The sequence below is a fragment of the Spermophilus citellus genome (assembly GCF_964194105.1).
Source record: "Spermophilus citellus genome assembly, chromosome: 4".
Lineage (NCBI taxonomy): Eukaryota > Metazoa > Chordata > Mammalia > Rodentia > Sciuridae > Spermophilus > Spermophilus citellus.
In genome coordinates, this window is record NC_138185.1 from 140,361,678 (window position 1) to 140,382,123 (window position 20,446).

The window sequence follows — 20,446 nt, forward strand, 5'->3', positions numbered from 1 at the left end:
TGAGAATCAGAGATTTAAACTATCCATTTGTTTGCACATAGGAATTCTCAACTACTCCAAAGAGAAAATTTCCACATAGGGATACAGATACACTACATTATCAGTTTTTGTTTCCTAGACTGATTTGGAAACTGAGTATGTTAGTTATAAAGATCCAAGGTGAAATAAGAACCAATTTCATCACCATAGTTTTTAATGAAGAAACTTGTTTAAAACTGTAAAGGAAAAAATGGGGATGGGACGGCAAAATCTTAGCAGCAAAGTGGTTAAACAAATTGAAAATATTAATGCACAAACATTAAAATATTAAAGCATATATGTTGCATATAAAATACAGTACAGAACCAGGAGTTGCACTATACTGATTAGTGCTTAACAGAAGAAATGATTAAATTTGTTCTTCCCAGAAGTATATACATAGTTCATTTCCACAGCATTTTCCTATATAGCCAGCAAGTTATTTTCTTCAGTCATTCACACCTCGCTCAAACCTGAATTAAAAACTCAGTACTTACAAATATGAAAATTCATTCAAAAAGAGAACCAGTATTTCCATTTCATCCATAAAAAGGAATTTTGAAAGTTAACAGTCTATTCTAGGAAACCAAGTTTAGCTGAAAACTTCAGGGATGAAGATCACCAGGTGTAGCAGCATTCAAATATATAAACAGTAAAAATAAGACTTAAAACTGCTGCTACAAGGTCATGTTTTGGATTTAGTTCATCCAATTGATTTTTAGTACAAAACTAGAAATAACCTCTTCTTCATAACATCTACAGTTAACAATATAATTTTCTTCTTTTCAATGTGAAATAATACTTCAAGATGATCTATGTACACAATGTTGTCAGTTCAAGCTGTCATATAAATATAAATGCTTTCTTTTTTTTTTTAAAAAAAGTATTTTACAGACAAGATAGTGTTATATACATTGTTCAGTTTGATAGGGGGCAAAAGAAGAATGCTAACACAAGCTTAAGTTTGATATGTAAAACAAATGAGATATAAATGACATTTAAAACCTGCATAGAAAATGAGCTTCAAATGGTAGTGTGATTTTAATTTCTATCACCTCTAGTACTTCGAGCCATTAATTAAAAAAAAAAAAAAAAAGGCACACGTCTCAATTTTATTCCTGTAAGGGAATGTTCTTAAAGAATTCCTCATTTGGTTAGTTTTGATGTTTAAAAAAAAAAAAAAGTGACCCCATGGTATTTTAAAATGGTATGTTGGAACACATATCCTACTACTTTGTGAATTAAACAGCAGTAATACAATGCTCTGCAAAAGAAATAAAATTTATATCTACAAAATATTTCATTCACAATGATGTTGGATTAAATACTTTCCTGGGATACGTTAGCATACATTTTAACAAAATAATTTTGTTTTCGGCCAGTTTAAATAAAAAAAATATAGCTGAGAAAGATCAGTGTTATATGAATAGTAAGTACTGAGGAGTAAGCTAAAACATTAGTAATGCAGCTGAACATATTTCGGAGTAGCAGAATAATAAATGGAGATTTCAAGAGGAAACTGTTTTACACCAACTATGCATTTACACTTTTTGCCTTGTAAAACGTTTGTTTTTGCAATATTATTTTTTGAAGGAGGAAACTCTGAAAGAAAACAACTTGCTGGTTGAATACCACACAAAACAAAACAAAACAAAACAAAACAAAACAACCAAAACCCTTAAATTTTCTGTTTACTCAGTCTCTTTTTATATAAAAATAAGGGTTAAGTTCCCATCAGAACATTAGACAATTACATCTGTGCTTTAAAAAAATGTTGGTCACACAAGGCTATTAGAATATCTTAAAGGTTTTTAGATTACCAGAATGTACAGATATAACTCAATATAAACTGTAGCCAAAGATAATCAAGGATGAAAATATCAAATCATTCACATGGAATAAAAATGTTATTAACTAGATGAGTTAAATATTCAAAATATATGGAATGTGACAGTAGATAAATGTGTATCTACTTCAGAATTAGGAAGGGCAAGAAAGGTTTAATATGTAATAATTCGTACCTTACATTTAGTTAAATATAAACATTTTGTTATTTATACATAAAAACTGCTTTCAGAAAAACAACTAATAAATGATTTAGTTGCACTTATTTTACTTCTTATAATTCCCAAGTGTTAACTTTTCTTAGATTGAAATCAACTGTCCCCTAGTGCATTTTTATTTTTAGTTCATGAATTCAAACCTTTAAATTCCCATCACCTAATGCATAAATATACAAAAATGCCAAAAATTAATCCCTTTTTGTTGGATCATATTTATGCTGACTTTTTATAGTCAATAGCCAAAAATGATTTCCTTCTGCAAATACTATACAACCTGTAACGAAACATGCCATGCACTCAAGGAAAAAAATGCATGGCTAGCATCTGTGAAATGCCAAGAACTGACGAGTTCTGCTTCTTCCACATGTGGCCCCAGTGATACCAGGCAAGATTCCATATTGCTTGCCAAAAGCTTCCACAAAACCAAGTTAGCTAATTCCTGGAAACAAAGATTTTAAGCTCCTTTTGGCACTGGATCATTTCATCCAGCAGCTTTATGTTTCCCACCACAGCACCCACATGCCTCACCACAGCGATGGCACATTCTCAAAGGGACGTAGCAGCACATACATGGTACAATGAAAGACAAAGCTACCAGGGCTAACCATCGTAAGCAGAACTTGTCATCACTAGTGTCACATGAACAGGGATCAGAAAAATCTCCCTCTGAGTCTGACATACAATGATACAACATGCTCTCTGCACAGAGCATACAACTAACTTGATATATGCATCTTTTAATAGGATCTGGAGCATCCTGACATTTTCCCCTGCCATTTTCTTCATGATTAAACCTTTCCTGGCAGTATACGCAGCGAGAACGTTCACCATCCTCTTTTCTTCGTTTTGACTTCTTAATTTTTAATGAGGAAGAAGGCTGTGTCTTAAATACCACAGAGTCTTTGAGTGAACTTAACTTAGTCTCATCCCCACAAGAGTAGAGATAGTCTGACTTTTTACTGTCCGGTTTAGGAAAGTGAATATTGGAGTCAGTATCATCTCTCTCCAAATCATTTTTCCACATGTCAGGATGTCTGTAGTCTGCATACCGACGTATTAAGATATCTCGAGGGTTTATTCTGACAATCTCATCCTCATCTTGAAAGCTGACATGTCTGATTGATTTCAAAGGGACCTAAAAAACAAAAAATACAGTAAGGACTACAGCAGTTAATTTTAGGTGTCAATTTGATGGAGTGACAATGCCCAGGTATTTGTTTAAATATTGTTCTAAGTGTTTCAGTGATTTTTGGGGGGGTAAGAACAATATTTTCATTGATGGACTGTGAGCTAAGCACAGTACCTTCTATGATGTGGGTGGACCTCATCTAATCAGCTGAAGGCTTTAATAGAACAAATATTCCTTTCCCCAGACAAGAAAAACTCTGCTAGCAGGCTGCCTTTGGACTCAGATTGCAACTCTTCCTTGGGTCTTCAGCCTGACATAGTTTACCCTGAAAATTTGAGATCTGTATTTCCATAGTGGCATGAACCAATTCATTAAAACAAAATCCTACTCAATCTGTTTCTCTGGAGAACCTTCTTACAGACTTTCATGCCAGGAAATGACATGCCACTATAATAAATATCTTGAAAATGTGGAAATGGTTTTGGAACTGAGTAATGGGTAGAAGCTGACAAAAATTTTGTTTCTTTTTTTTAAATTTTTTTTTTAAAGACGGGGGAGGGAGGGAGAGAGTCTGAAAGAGAGAGAGAGAGAGAGGGAATTTTATTTTATTTTATTTTTTTTTTTAATTTTTTATTGGTTGTTCACAACATTACAAAGCTTTTGACATATCATATTTCATATATTAGATTGAAGTGGGTTATGAACCCCCAATTTTACCCCCAATGCAGATTGCAGAATCACGTCGGTTACACATCCACAATTTTACAAAATGCCCTATTAGTAATTGTTGTATTCTGCTACCTTTCCTATCCCCTACTATCCCCCCTCCCCTCCCCTCCCAACTTCTCTCTCTACCCCATCTACTGTAGTTCATTTCGAGAGAGGGAATTTTAATATTTATTTTTTAGTTTTTCGGCCGACACAACATCTTTGTTTGTATGTGATGCTGAGGATTGAACCTGGGCCGCACGCATGCCAGGCGAGCGCGCTACCGCTTGAGCCACATCCCCAGCCCCAGAAGCTGACAAAATTTTAAGATGGACGTTAGAAAGAGCCTTGAAGAGACAACTGGTAGAAACATGGACTTAAAGGTCCATCTGGTAGGGTTTAAGATGGAACTGAACACATTACTGGACATTGGAAGAAAGGCAATCCTTGGTATAAAATAACAAAGAACCTGGATGAATTGTGTTTTAGTATTTTTTTGAAGGTAGGAGAGATATACATGAACATTCAGCAGAGGAACTTTCTAAGCAAGGTGTGTTCTAAAGAGAATACTAAGGGTGTGGCTGGATGATCATAGGATAAAGCAAGATGTTGCCAATTTGGATGTAAAGGGACAGAAGCAAGATGAAACAAAGAATGGCTGTAGGACTTGTGGGATTCTACAGAATGTGCCAAGAGTTATGTGGCTGTGAACAAGTGTCATGTTCATGACATGTCATGTCTCAAAAGAGAAGGAGGATCCTGAAGTAGGACTGTTCCCTCTGAGTTCCAGAGGATGAAGCTAACTTCTGAGTTTTAGTGGGCCATGCAGTAGCAGTGCAAGGCCGTGGAGGGGAAGTTTATACCTAGGGCTGGGTGTAGGATCACCATCCCAGTGGGCCTACAGGACAGAGCATAAAGCTAAGGAGAATTAATCTCAAGTCTTAAAACCTAATGAAACTTCCCATCAGGTTTAGACTTGCTTAGGACTCATATGACGATTTTCTTCATTTCAGTTTCTCTCATTTTGAATGGGAATGTCTACCCTATGCCTTTCCTATCAACTATACTTTAGAAGCAATAACTTGTCTAGTATCACAGGCTGACAGGTGGCAGGGAAATCTGTCTCAAAATGAAGCATACCTCAACACACCCACAACTGGCAGAGATGCTATTTAGAAGAAATTTGGCAATTAGAGTAGATACTGGAATCTGTTAAGACTGTGGGACCACAGAAATAAAGGCATGTGTATTTTGTATGTAAGAAGGCATGAACTTTGGAGCCAGTGGGAAGCATATTATGGGCTGAATCATATCCTTCCCCAATTCATATGTTGAGGCCTTAACATCAGAATATGATATTTGGAGACAGGGCTTTTAAAGAAATGAGAGAGAGAGAGAGAGAGAGAGAGAGAGAGAGAGAGAGAGAGAGAGAGAGAGAGATATTGAGATTCCTTAAAATAAGGAATCAGGGTAGAGCTTAACCAGTCTTACTGGTGGCCTTGTAAGAGGAAATCTGGACACACAGAGAGATATAGTAGGGAAGCATGTGTAGAAGAAAAACCACATGAGATGGTAACCATCAATAAGTCAAAGAAAAGGGGCTTAGAAGAAACTAAACATACCAACCCCTTGACCTTGATCTTGAAATTCAGCCTCAAAAACTGTGAGAAAATAAAACTACTATTTTAGCCACTTTGTCTGTGGTATTTCACCCTGGCAGCCCCCTCAAACTAATATAAGAATATACATAGCTCAGCTATACAGAAAAATCCCTAAAAAATGACTTACACACCAACCCCATCTCTCTTTCTCTCATTTGTCTTCTCTTTGTATCTAACTCATGAGTAGATGACTTTTTGGGGTTGAGGAACAAAACTGTCTTTTGACCCTACCCACCACCCACAAAGGAGATGGTTTTCTAGTAGTCAAATCTGTATTACCTAGTTCTAGTTCCAGGATACAAGGACTAGTGTACAAACAAGTGTCTAATCCAGTTTGGGGCAATCTTTTATTCTACAGATATTTGAAACTGGGATTAAATTCCAAGTCTGGGCTAAGGGTGGGCTGATGGGTGAAGTCCACTAAATTAACACTATATTATTCTTATTGGTCCTATCCGATATACATACAAATTCAAAAGAAAAATTTTGGATGGAGTTTAAATAACAGGGTTTGTAAGTAAATATGAAGCAAATTTATACATTGAAATTATTTCAACTATATGGAGAATTCAAATGACTAGAAAACTTCACCTATATGCTAATTGCCTATATTTCATTGCAGAAGATATTACTTACCCTGTTTTGGGACTTTAAGCTTCCACATTCCTTGGGTATTTGCCGCTGTACATATTCCACACTTCTGCTCTGAATGTCTAGGCCTGGCTGCCCAAATGTTATCTAAAATACAAACAGTGTCTTATGTAAGTGATGACAGAATGAATTTCTTGCTCTTAATGAAACCATACACAGTGCACATTTTCAAAATGGTTTTATAAAAGGTATTGTAATTCCCCTCACCTTAATTTTTTTTAAAAAAGCTATTTTCCTATACATTTTAAAATGTATGCATTACATTCACCAATTAACAAGTACTCAAAAAAGTAGAAATCACCCAAATATATCTATCAACTGATGAATGTATAAACAAAATGTGGCAATCCATATAGTGGAATATTCCTCAGCTAAAAAAGGAATAAAATATTGATATTATGTTATAATAGTGATTGATAAGGACTGAAGGAAAAGATGGAGTGGCAATGACTGCTAATTGGTACGAAATTTGGGGGGGGGAATGAAAATTTCCTGGAATTCAATAATGGCGATGGTGGCACAGTCTTATGAATTTACTAAAAACCAACAAATTGTATATTTAAAAGGATGACTTAATGATATATGAATAATATATATATATATATATATATATATATATATATATATATATATATATATGAATGATAGGGACATTTCTTAGTTGTTTGAATTGCAAAGCCCATTTTGGAGCTAGATTTTTTTTTTTTTTTAATATGACAGTGGAATGCATTACAATTTTTATTACACATATAAAGCACAATTTTTCATATCTCTGGTTGTATACAAAGTATATTCACACCAATTCGTGTCTTCATATATGTACTTTGGATAATAATGATCATCACATTCTACCATCATTTCTAACCCCATGCCCCCTCCCTTCCCCTCTAACCCCTCTGTCCTATCTAGAGTTTGTCTATTCCTCCCTTGCTCCCTTATCCCACTGTGAATCAGCCTCCTTACATCAAAGAAAACATTCGGCATTTGGGTTTTTGGGATTGGAGCCAGATTTTATAGCTGAAAGTTACCAAAGCTTAATTTTTATAATTTTATAATGAAAAATTATTATAAATGAATTTCCACATCTACCACCTAGCTTCAATAATTATCAATACTGCAGTAATCTTATTCTCTTATTGATTATTTTCCTGGATTATTTTGATCCAAATCCTACTATTAATAAGACTATAACCTTGAAAATAAAAAATAATACAAGTAACATGGCAAATTTTTCAAACAGTATTGAAGTACATACAATAAAAATCTTCCATATTAGATGTTTGGCCCCCATCCTAGAAGTTAACTTATAAAAAACAATTTTTAGTGAATTCTTCCACAAATTTACACACACAAACATGTACATCTTTAAAAGTTTTAAATACAAATGGAATGCTTTTCTTGATTTTTCTTACAGTTAGTGATACATTACAGATACTTTTGTATACTTATAGGTAAAACATATAAGGATTCAGGAATTAATGGAAAAAATTCACCATGGATTAAATAGTGTAGAAAGGCTTCATGAAGGAAACTGGGCTTGACGTAAACACAGAATGAGTTAAGTATTTGGTCAAGTACAACTACCACCACCACCACCAAAAAGAAACAATTTTTTTCCTGATAAAAGTTAATGACTTCAACTTATATATTAAATACACATTCCTATACTTTAAGAAGCAAGGATGTCTACTTTTTCACTTATCACCTAAATTTTACTGTCTCAGAAAAAAGTCACATGTACTACTTAAACAGATTTAACTGTGAAATCTACCTGAGTCAACAGTTTATAATTATTAGGCCTCCCACATGATCCGTAAGTGATAAGACAAATGGATGCTGTCTATACACTTATTAAACACAGATGTTGTAAGATACACACAACTAACTATTGCTTTTTAAAGCACTGAGAACCAAAACTATTTTATAGTCTTCAGAAGAATTTATCAGCTGAGATATACACAGGAGGTGCTTCTTCAAAGTTGGTCACAACAACAACAACAACAAAAAAAAAAATTAAAGGATTCCATTTAAAATGACAACAAAATGATATGAAAGAAGAAAAGATTATAAAAGATAACAGATTTTTTAAAATAGGAAAATCCTCATAAAGAAAATGCAAAGTTTTATTAAGAGAGAACTAGGGTTGGGTTTGTGGCTCAGTGGTATAGTGCTTTCCTGGCATTTGTGAGGCCCTGAGTTCAATCCTCAGCACCGCAAATAAACAAATAAATGATCCGTTGACAATTAAAAAATATTTTTAAAAGAGAGAGAGAACTAAATAGAGGGATATATCATACTCATGGATAAAACTGTAGCTTCCCTTAAGCTAATACACAAATTCAGTGTAATTTGAACATAAACCACAAAAATATTTTTCATCAAACTTGACAAACTGATTCTAAATTTTATGAAAGGTCAAGCAGTCAAATAAAGACCTCAAAGGAAAAACAAAGTAAGAGCATTTGCTGTACATATATATTAAGACTTATTATAGAACTACAGCAATTGCATAGTAAAGACTAATGCAATGACAGACAGGAGACCAACCAATCAGTTTAGAGAGACAAGAAACAGATCCAAACATACATGGAGACTTGATACATGACAAATGACACTGTTAATCAACAAGTAGTTACAGAGAGGACTGGATCCCTAGCATAAAAAAAATCAGTTCAAATTAGATTAAAAGACAAAGCTTAAACTAGAATGTCTGCTCACTAAAATACTGAACATAAGAGTAAAATTAACAATCACTAACTAGGAGATGCTAGCCACAAATAAAACTTAAGAAGGATTTGTACTCAAAATACACAAGAAGTTGATAATGAAAATTTTATTACTCGGCAATCAGGTTAGAGTAGGTATTTAAAGCTGATTTGTAAGAAACAACCACTGTTTCCACTATCCCCTGTATACATGGCACAAATCAACTGAATAGTTAATTTATTTCCGTTTTTTAAAAAATAATACATCATCAAAAGCTCACTTCCATACATCCTGAAGAAATTTCATGCACATAGACAAGAAGTTTGTACCTGCACTATGCCTAATAACAACAAAAACCTAGAAAGAGCGGGTTTATCCTCTGGCAGAAGAAAACTATGTAAGTGGTGGAAATCATGAGAAAACTCAGGATTATCTTTTCAGGGATATGCATATAGTGAGACCGTTGGAATATAGTGTTCTCCCTATGAAGACAGTCTTGTTCAGTGATTAAAAAAAAAAAAGAAAAGATAAATCAGGCAGTCAGGCAGTCTTATTGCCCATTAGAAATAAAATTCAAGGTAATGGTTACCTTCAGAATGAAGGAAAGGGAATAAATTGGAGATCTTCCTTTATAAGTTTTTTGATGGTTTCTTAGGTATTAAATGTGATATAAATTTTTCATTATGAGCTTACTCAAACACACTCTTATTTGTCTATAATGAAATGATCCTCAAAAACTTGAAAGTAAGAAAAATAATGGCTTTCAGCCCTATACGTTGCAACTAAAACCTGCCTCTGTTACCATTTTGAATCAATTTATTTATCCAAAGGATTTAAACAGTCCACAATGTATACAAAATAATCAAAGACAAAACATTGACAATGTTATTGTTTTATTAATATTACTAGAAGGAAAAACCTAAGCTAGCATTAGGTAACAATTCACCACAGGTTTCATTTCTGTAAATCTACTTACTGCACATAGGCATTGTCTGCCTTTGTTTTAGTTTATCTTTTCAAGGACATGCATATAGTGAAACCTTTGGAAGACAGTATTCCCCTATGAAGACAGGCTTGTTCAGTGATCAAAAAAACAGACAGTATCTCCTTCCACAAGGTAAATCAGGCAGTCTTATTGCCTATTAGAAAAGACTTGACTGTGTAAACATCTTCCTGAGCATCACTCTCATGGATCTTGGTGGTGGTGGTGGTGGTGGGAAGGGTGGGGGGACCAACACAAACATGAATATCATGCTATTATATATTGTGCTATAAGTAATAAAATCCTTTGTCTCTGACCCAAGGTAAAATGTTAAGACTCTTTATAGTTCAGCAAAGCCATAGTCTAGTTCTTTTGACAAGGCTGTTCCTCTTTTTTAGAAAAGGACTCATCAAACTATCCCCAAAGTACAACTAAATATTCAAGGCATATTAATTAACTCTGTTGAGCATTCATACCCACCAAACTAGCTTTCAGAGATGATCTGGTACGTCATGAATATCTATTTTATGTAGAGAATGTACAAACTTGTGTTAAATGTACCTACAGTACTAGTGGTTTAAATTTTACATTCTGAGTTTTGCATATCATTTTCTTAAAATCAATTATTTAAATCTTTGAAAGATGACTTTAGTCTTGAAAAAAATGAAGCTTCTGACCAGCAAGCTGAGGGCCAGATTCTGTACAATGGAAATTCATTTTTCATGTCTTTTGGGTCACATGCAAATGGATGACTGGTATAAAATCCCAACAGTATTTGCTGAATATAAGTGCGCTTTAGTCCTGTTAAGAAATTCCTACACTATTTATTTACTTATATGTGTAACTTTAAAAGAGAAAAACCATTCCATTCTAAGTCCTATTAAATTGAGATATGTGTGAACACTTAGTTTATATAATTTCACTGCTATGGTTTGAATGAATACATACTACAAAGTTCATGTGCTAGAAATTAATCCCCAACACAAGCACAAGTACCTTTAAAAGATGAGTAGGTCACAAGGGCTCTAATCTTAGAAGTGGATGAATGCCTTAATTGCAGGAGTAGGTTCCTGATTAAAAGATGAATTTGGTCTCCTTCCCCTTATTCTCTCTTACCCTCTCACCTTCTTGCCTTCTGCCATGGGATGACACAGCAAGAAGGCTTTCACATGACACTGGCACCTTGATATTTAAAATTCTTTAGAACTATGAGAAATAAATTTCCTTTCTTTATAAACTACTTAGTTGGTGGTATTTTGTTATAGCAACACAAAAGGGACCAAGACAAAAACCCTTGTTTCTCTATGTCACATTAATCTGGGAGATAAGGAAAAGTATCAATTATAAGTGACTAGGAATACTACTGTTTTATTTAACAAAACACTTTTTGCTAAGTGCTTTATAAATATATTTAATCATTGTACTTTCATAATAACTTCAGCAGATAGATACTAATATCATCACAATGTATAGGTAAAGATACAAAGATACAAAGAGATTGTGATACATATGTTCAACAAAGAACTTAGCTTTAATAATTACAAACAATGCCTATGAATCAATAATAAAAAGTCAAAAATTCAATTTAAGATGTGCTTAAAGACCCAAAAAGGTACTTTATGAGAAAGTATCTAAGTGGTAAATAAGTATATTAACCGATTCATAATTATGAAAATATAAATATTATTTCATAATTTAAATTATGAAAACATAAATAAAAATCACAATAAAATATAACTTTGCTTCTACCCAAAGTAATAAAGAAGACCAAATCAGAGATGCATGTGATATACTGGTATGTGTGTGTGGGGTGCCATACCATGTGTTTAGGGAAACCTCTACCACTTGTAGGAATGTAAACTGGAAGACTAATTTGAATTTTTGTTTTTGAGTAAAACCAACAGTCCATAAAATGTTCTTGTTTAGCCTGTGGTTTCCTGTATCTTCTTGCACATGACTGTAGACCAGGTTTGTAAAACAACCTAAATAAAGCCTAAGGTGTTTTGCACAACATAAACATCTAATTATTGGGTCCTTGTCCTTTCTGTTGTTTTTTTTTTTTTCCCTTTTTAATGCTCCATGTTGTCTTTCCACCAGAGCATTCACATCTTTGATTCCCTATTACAGACAGAAAGGGTCTCCCTAAAGTTCAGATATTAAACTTCTAATCCCCAAGGTCATGGTTGTTTGGTGACACAACTTTGAGAGATAGATAATGAGGGCAGGGCCCTGGTCTGATGGGATCAGTGTCCTTGTAAGGAGAGCCACCAGCAGACTTGGGTTCTCTTATCCTGACAAGTAAGGACATGGCAAAAAAAGCCTCACCAGAACAGAGCCATGGTAGCAACTCTGACCTTAGCCTTCTAGCTGCTAAAACTGAAAGAAAAACATTTTTTTTTTTTTGTTTGAGCCACCTAGTTTGTATCTTTGCAGTCCAAGCTAAAACACCCCATTTAAAACACTCATCCTCCACTCTTCTTGTGAACAACATGGGTTTGAACTATATGGGTCCACTTTTACGTAGATTTTTTTTTTCTTTTTCTGAGATGTGACAATTTAAAAGAGCTTACAGATAAACTCCATAGCTTTAGAAATATCAAAAAGTTAGGAAAAGTTAGGTATGTCATTATTACATAAAGTATGAAGAAGATAGTCTATTTTATCATTTACTACCATTAAGTATACACAAATCTATTACAAAAAGTCAAAATTTATAAAAACTTATATACTTACGGACTGTGCATAGCACCATTCCGTCAAATGTAAACAAGTTCATGGACACATCAATATTAAATCATTACTATATAAAATGACTGTACTAATACTGTACTACTGTAACAACTTCGTGGCTAACTCTTACTGCTACTGCCTTGAGAGCAAGTGTTTCAAGTATCTGCTTAACTCTGATACCAATCATTTCCATATAAGCAGCTCTTATCTCCAGTAAATTCTATATTTTAGCAAATAGTGGCCTCTTTGTGATTCTTACATGTTTTTCACCATATATAATACATGTAACATACAAAATGTATAAATGACTATTCATGTTATAGGTAAGGCTTCCAGTCAAGACCATGCTATTAGTAGCTGAATTTGGGGGAAATCAAGTTATATCAAGAATTCTACCAGTTGCAGGAGTGGACAGAAGACCCCAGAGAATCTGACGTAGTCTGCCACTGCTGGCACTGGCCTAGTTACATCATACCCTAGAAGGCATTGCTGCACAGTGGCGGTATCAATGGCCTTAGTCATCAGCACTGCAACCATGAGCAGCGAGGCCAAGACCAAGCAGCCAGCAGGCACCACCCTCAGTGCTGGCCAAGTCCAAGTTCATCACCACGAACAATGATGGCCCAGCTGGTTTGCTCCCAGTGCAAGAAAGTCATAGAAAGGTTTGGGGAACAGTAAAATAGTTTAATGTAAGAAACAAATATGGTTTCATTAACAAAATTGATACTAAGCAAGATATAGTTATATAATCAGTCTGCCATGAAGACTACCCCAGGAACTTTCTTCATAGTTCAGGAGATATTGAGTCCGTGGAGTCTGACTTTGTCAAAGAAGAAAAGGGAGTAGAGACAGCAAATGTTACAAGATCTGGTGGAGTTCCAGGTGAAGGCAGTAAACATGCAGCAGACTATAATCACTATAGTCACTATCCATGTAGTTGGAGTCTTCCATACAATTACCAGTTGAATTACCAGAAGAGTAAGAGTGGGCAATAAGAGAGATTAGAAAATGCTCTTGAGTCAGGCCTGACAATACCAGCCACACCAAACACAAAGGTTTCCACCATACTACACACAGAGACCCTATGGATCTCCTTGTGCAGGGAGAGGTAAAGGATGACAACAACAACCAGTGAGACAGAATATGTATCGAGGTTATAAACTATGATTACATAGTGCCTTTCTGCACCAATGAAAAGGATGATAATGAAGAGGGTAAGGAAAATCAAGGTGAGACCCCAGGTCAGCAGCCACCTCAATGATGGTATCACTGCAACTTCAATCACCAATACAAACACCCAGAAAAATCTTAAACCACAAGTGGCAGAGACAAAAGCAACTGATCCCAGCCTTGGGATTAGAATTCATTTATTCCCAGGACTAAGTAGGGCAGGACATAGTAAATGTCAGTTTACCACTGCTACCATCATCTGGTGATCCAACAAGAAGAAATGAATATGAAATTCCAGAAAATGGAAGAACAAAAACCCTGAAGTTCAAGAACTTAAGCACTTCATTTTTGCCAACCGACCATATAACTAGAACTATCTGCATTTACTAAAGATCTCTCTTTTTGGTAATGGAAAACATGTTTCAAAAAGCCCAGAGAGGTGTATTGAGCTGAGACAGTAGGATCACTGGAGCCCAGAAATTCAAGACTGGCCTAGGCAACATGACAAGAACTTGTCTCAAAACAAAAAAAGGTATACATGGAGTTCTTTGTGTTTGTTTTTATTTTTTGGCACCAGGGATTGAACCAGGGGCACTTGAACACTGAGCCACATCCCTGACCCAACCCTTTTTGTGTTTTATTTTGAGACAGGGTTTTGCTAAGTTGCTGAGGCTAGCTTTGAACTCACAATCCTCCTACCTTAGGTTCCCAAACAGCTGGGATTATAGGCATGTGACACTGTGCCAAAATATGGAGTTTTGACTGTGTAGGGGCCACTGCCTCACCCTTTGTTATTCACAGGGTCGATTGTACATCTTTTCAATATCATCTATCAAGAAGAATAGATATTTTAAAATATTTTTAAAAGCACATGTAGGGGCTGGGGCTGTAGCTCAGTGGCAGAGCTTGCCTTGGATATGGGAGGCACTGGGTTCGATCCTCAGCACCACATGAAAAAAATACAAAAATAAAATAAAGGCATGCTGTTCATCTACAACCACAAAAAAATTAAAACAACAACAACAACAAAAAACATATGTGACCTTTGATTTTGTACACAGATATCAGGTATAACTTAAAACCCATGAGTTCACGTAAGGTAACAGTTTCAAATGCTTATTTAACAATAACAAAAATATTTGTTTATCTCACTAAGAGAATTGAAGATATTCTGATAGATTTGATATCACCTGTGAATAGCAAAAAATAGGATTATGTTCCACAACTGAGGCTTCACTTTTAGATCTAATGGTTGTCTAAAATCGGATTGCATATGTAATGCCCAGTGGAAATGCTTTCATTGAACTGATTTAGAAATACATTAGCAGTTTTTGAGGTAAGCTATAAGAAGCAACCTTATGAAATGTGTCAGTGTATTTGCCACATGTATGTTTACCAATGACATTTTTTTTAAAATAGTATGTCTGATAAGTTTCTTATAGAGAAACTTGCTTCTCAAAAGACTAGGATGCTTTTTCCTTCTGGATAATGAAAATTTCTCTGAATACTTTTCCCATTTTTACCTTTGCCACCAAAACATTTAAAATTTATGGCTTCATTTACTACATACTGACATAGGATTATATGATCTACGTTTGCTGTCACACTCTGGATTTGATTCACTGTAAATCATATTCCTGGTTTTCTTGCCTTTTTGTTTATTTTAACTGGTAAAGAAAGATGGTCTTAAGATCCTTCTCTAAAACATACCATTTCTACACATATGTTATACATGCTGAAAAATATTTATTTTCTCACCTGATTGGCTTGGCTTTGCAGGTAGACTCTTCTGGCATTCAAATCTTCAAAGGGAGATGGTCTTATATTTGAGCCCCTGTAAGGGTCACTGGTAACAACTGTCTCTTGCTGGAAAAGGTGATCTTTCACTAGAGAACTGGAAGTATCCTCTTCAGTTGCCTAATGGGAACAACCCTCAACTCATTAGTTGTCAGGGGAAAAAAAGATCTAACAAAAGAAGATCCTTTAAAAGATACTTTAATTACAACAAGTATTTTGCAAATTATTAAGTATATACCACCCTCACTGCTATAAATGGCAATTCCAAAAGTTCCAAGGTACATGATTAGGGAGCCATGTTAAAATAAATAAGAAATAGAAAAAAAAAAAAACAATAAATCAACTTTCTGAGCAAAATAAGCTTTCTTATTGAAAACAACTTAGGAAGAATTGAAGGTAACCATGTAGAAGAGTCATCTAATCAGAAGAAAGCCTTTAGTTATAGTAATAATGATCTGAATCTAAAAAACCAAAGAAATTATTAGAAAATACTATTCAATTAGAGTCTTATTTTGCAAGTTAAAAATAAAAAGTATGCAGTTAGGTAGCAAGAACTGGAGAAAAAGAAGGAAGATGGTAGTAGTCCATATCTTTTTGAATCAATCCATTTGTCTGAATTTGCTGCTTACTTAGAAGGGTTGAAATCAGCACAAGAGATTTAGGTAGAGGAATATGGTTAGACAAGACAAGCACTAAAAACATACTTTCAAATGGTCATGAACAATACTGTCTATGAAATAAATACATGTTAAATGGGAAATTTAATACACTACAAACCAGAAAATCCTAGAAGGGTTTTATTTTAATTCATTTAGCTTTTTAAAGAAAGCGGGGTGAGGGGGGTGGGGGGGTAACTGCTATAATTTTCTCCACTGTTGTATAATTATTTGAGAGAAAACAGCAATAGACAAGTAAAAAAGGCTGAAATATATTTACAGACTCATTCTAAAATAATTCAGAATATATGGCTAACAAATTTAAAGGTTCATACCTTTATAAACTTTTCTTTTTATAATTAAGAAAGGGTTTAAAATTTTTTTGTTGGTATTACTTCTAAAATTAACCAATTCATAAAATGACTGGGATATTTTATTTTTTTATTTAATTACCACCTTTTGTGGTGTGAGATTTGAATTCAGGGCCTCAAAATGCTAGGCAAGTGCTCTACCACTGAGCTATGCTCCAAGCCCCTAGGAGATTTTAAACTTATAAATACAAGTTCTTGCTCTAGAACAAAACAGCTTTGTGCCATTTAATTTCTTTGGCACACAATTTTTTCAATTACAAAATATTTATAATTCCTACACTAATTCATGGCATTGTGCTGTCATAAGACCTAGTGAGATAATAAAAGTGAAAATGCTCTTAAAAGCTGTTACTGTATCAGGAAATAAGCAACTAAATTTCAAACAATATATTAAAGAATTTACTCTCACTTAAAACTAAATATGTTAAAACCAGTTAATCACTATTTTTACCTTATTTTCATATCAGATGCCCCAATATGTTGAGACAGTTAATGCTAAATTATTGAAAAGGAATTGGCTAAACACTTGTATCCGTCCTTTCAAAATGTACAATCAATTTGGGGAAAAGAAAAAAATTCAAGAAATATACTTTCTATTCTAGAGATTTCTGAAAATACATGAGTCAATTGTCAGAAATCATGAACAAAATGAATAGAAGAAAACACTGAAAAAAAAACACAAAGTCTAAGAGAAAGGGTCAAAAAATTCTGCCTCATCCAATTAAGATACAGAACTTAAACAGCTAACTTCTCTCAATCACTATTTCTTTTCATTATAAATTTGGTTTCTATATCAGGGTAACAGGAACACTTGAGATTAGGGAACCACAAACAAGTATGAATTGTGACAGTAGCAACAATGATAATCATGAAGTAAGCCTGCCTATAAAAGGGAGACAGTTTTCATTAGGGTGTCTTTTATTGAATTATAGCCTAAAAAGTCATTTAAGAATTGTAAATTAAAATAAACAGAACAAACATAAAAAGGTCAAATAACCATCCTATTTTACTGTAATAACTCAGGCTATTCTAGTTATATATACACAGATTTTATTTAGATATATTTATTTATTTTAAAAGGGAACTATTCAAAGTTTTCATTGAATTGAGACAATCAAATTAACATTTTAGAGAATTCTCAATTAGCAAAATGGATTTTTTGTTATTAATTATATCTTTTTTTCACCAAACTAAAAATTTAGATTAAATTGACAATGCTAAAAATAGTGATAAGGAAAATGGGAATGGATTTTTTGTTATTAATTATATCTTTTTTTCACCAAACTAAAAATTTAGATTAAATTGACAATACTAAAAATAGTGATAAGGAAAATGGGCATGAGAATTGTTAATTCTATACACACAGAAGTCAAATCTGTAACAGCTATTTCTAAAAAGCAATTTTAAATAAATGTATCAGCTTTTAAAACATTTATATCATTTTAGCCATTTGAGAAATTAAAAAGCATAGACATTTCAGAACTCATTTTATATTTTATAGTACTTATGAATTCCTATTAAGGTATTTTTATTTGGATTTTCTCAATATACTACAAATACATTCCAAAACAAAATTCCTGTGCTCAAATATTAGACTATGCCTTAAGAACAAAATATTTATGAACAGAGTTTCAAACAACCAAAATTACAAATGCTTACTATTTCTTAAAACTAAAAAAGAAAAATATCTTGTATTAAAAATGAAAAGCTTTTAGGTATAAAGCATTTTCTCTAAGGATTATTTAAATCAATCTACATGGAAAAAACAAGCTACTTGTGCTATAATTAGGGAATGGTTAAGAAAATTATGGTATACCCACTATAATGATATAATGAAATGAATGTGTATATTTGTGACTCAACTTTAAAAAGTAAATATAATCAACACAACTAAATAACACTCTTGGATTTTTCCATGTAAACCTTCTTCCTTTCTATCTCTTAGAGCTTCAGTAGTTAAAACTACCTTGAAGTCATTATTTTCATTTTCTTAGTCTTCTTTACAGTTTTACTACCTAAGTATTATCTAAACAACAGATTGCTCCAGATGCTTTTGAGTTTTATTTGACTAATACACCAACATGGGTCATTCTGAGACTTAACTTTTGCCTCAATTTTTTTGGGGTAAAATTTATATTGATGTGTACCAACTGTGTAGCAGTGACAAATAACACATACTGAATATTTTCTATGTATGCAACATTGTCCCAAGTACTTTATGTTAACTGATTAAATCCCCACAACAGTCCTCTAAAATAGATATCCTTCCTACTTCAAAAAAACTAAAATTCAAGGGAATTAAGTAATTTGCCTAAAATAAAAGTTAATATGTAGCAGAGTCTCAATAAGAACTCTATAATGCACCTACTCAAATCTCTGTCTCTGGATATTTGGGTTGTTTTAATTTTTTGCTATTTCAAAAATGTTGCTATGAACAATCTTGTATAGGCCTCACAGTACACATGCACAACAATTTCTCTGGTACATATCTAGGGATAGAAATGCTAGGTTACAGGATATATACATGTTCCAGTTTTCATGATAAAAATTATTTTCAAGATGGTTTTAAATTCACATACCCCCAGAGCAGCAGTCCCTATCCTTACCAAGACTAGGCATTATCACATTGTTCACTCATATAATGTAATATGCTATTTAATTTCTACAATGGATCAGTCTTACTCAAAATTACAATGTCTTCCCTTAGGTGAAAAAGTAACTTAGAAAATGTGGGGCTGGGGTTGTGGCTCAGTGGTAGAGTGCTTGCCTCACATGTGTGAGGCACTGGGTTTAATTCTCAGCACATATATAAATAAATGAATAAAAAATAAAGGTCCATCAACACTAAAAAATATTAAAAGAAAAAAAAAGAAAGAAAGAAAATGAACAAAAGAAGAATGCACAGGTTTCTTTCTTAAAAAAAAAAAAAAAAAAAAAAAAAAAAAAAAAGTCAAGATACTTCCTTACCAGGGCTCATTGTGTTTTTACTCTCATCTATTTCTGTTTAAGAACACTTACATAGTTTTTCACTCAATTACAACCTGACATTTCATACTTCTAAGTTTTTTGTACATCTCTTTCTTTTCCCACAATGGCTACCTTCAAATTTTTCACTAGAAAACCCTTTATATGTAACTTTAACCATAGACTCTTCAGTGGAGATCTACTTGAGTTACTCATACCCTTCTTTGAATTTCCATAAAAATACATATATCTACAACCTGATACTCTTAAATGTTCTCGTATATACATTTTTCTTATGATCCAGTGCTATGTGGTCTGCATGGTTGTCCCCCTAAAATCTACATGTGGAATATTAGTCACCAAAACAGTGATATTTGAATGTAGGGCCATTCAGAGGCGATTAGATGTGATTAGACCCAGAAAGCCCTCTAGTATTTTCCACCATGTAAGCACAGCAAAAGGTGCCATGTAGGAACCTGGAAAGTGGGCCCTCATCAAACATTGAATCTGCCCATGCTTTTGATATTCCCAGCTTCAAAAATTGTGAGAAATAAATTTCTGTAATTTATAAGCTATCAGTCTATGGTACTATGTTAAAACAGCTAGGAAAACACACACACACACACACACACACACACACACACACACATGGATAGCCTAAACAAGAAGAAATTCTGACCATATTTTATCCCTTTAGCTTAGAAATAACTAAGCCTGACACACAGTAAAAATACTATAAATAAACTGTGCCATGCAAATATCTACAAATCAGATCACATTATATTACAGACCTCAGGAGTAAATGTTGTGACTTAAAAAAATGCAGAAAGAGAACTCCTT

At 33.7% G+C, this 20,446-nt stretch overlaps 1 protein-coding gene across 3 annotated transcripts in view; it reads right to left on the reverse strand.

The window, feature by feature from the left end:
* Nucleotides 1–1,089: 1,089 nt before the first annotated feature.
* The window catches only part of SPRED1 (sprouty related EVH1 domain containing 1), a gene marked incomplete at its 5' end in the record, with an annotated part of 84,470 nt that continues 65,113 nt past the window's right edge, over nt 1,090–20,446 (reverse strand). For all 3 annotated transcript variants that reach the window (XM_081291299.1, XM_081291298.1, XM_081291297.1), the window contains 3 exons: nt 1,090–3,216; nt 6,216–6,317; nt 15,577–15,735. In XM_081291299.1, coding sequence (XP_081147425.1) covers nt 2,563–3,216; nt 6,216–6,317; nt 15,577–15,735 — 915 coding nt within the window. In that variant the 3' untranslated portion in view covers nt 1,090–2,562. The remainder of the gene's footprint in view (nt 3,217–6,215; nt 6,318–15,576; nt 15,736–20,446) is intronic.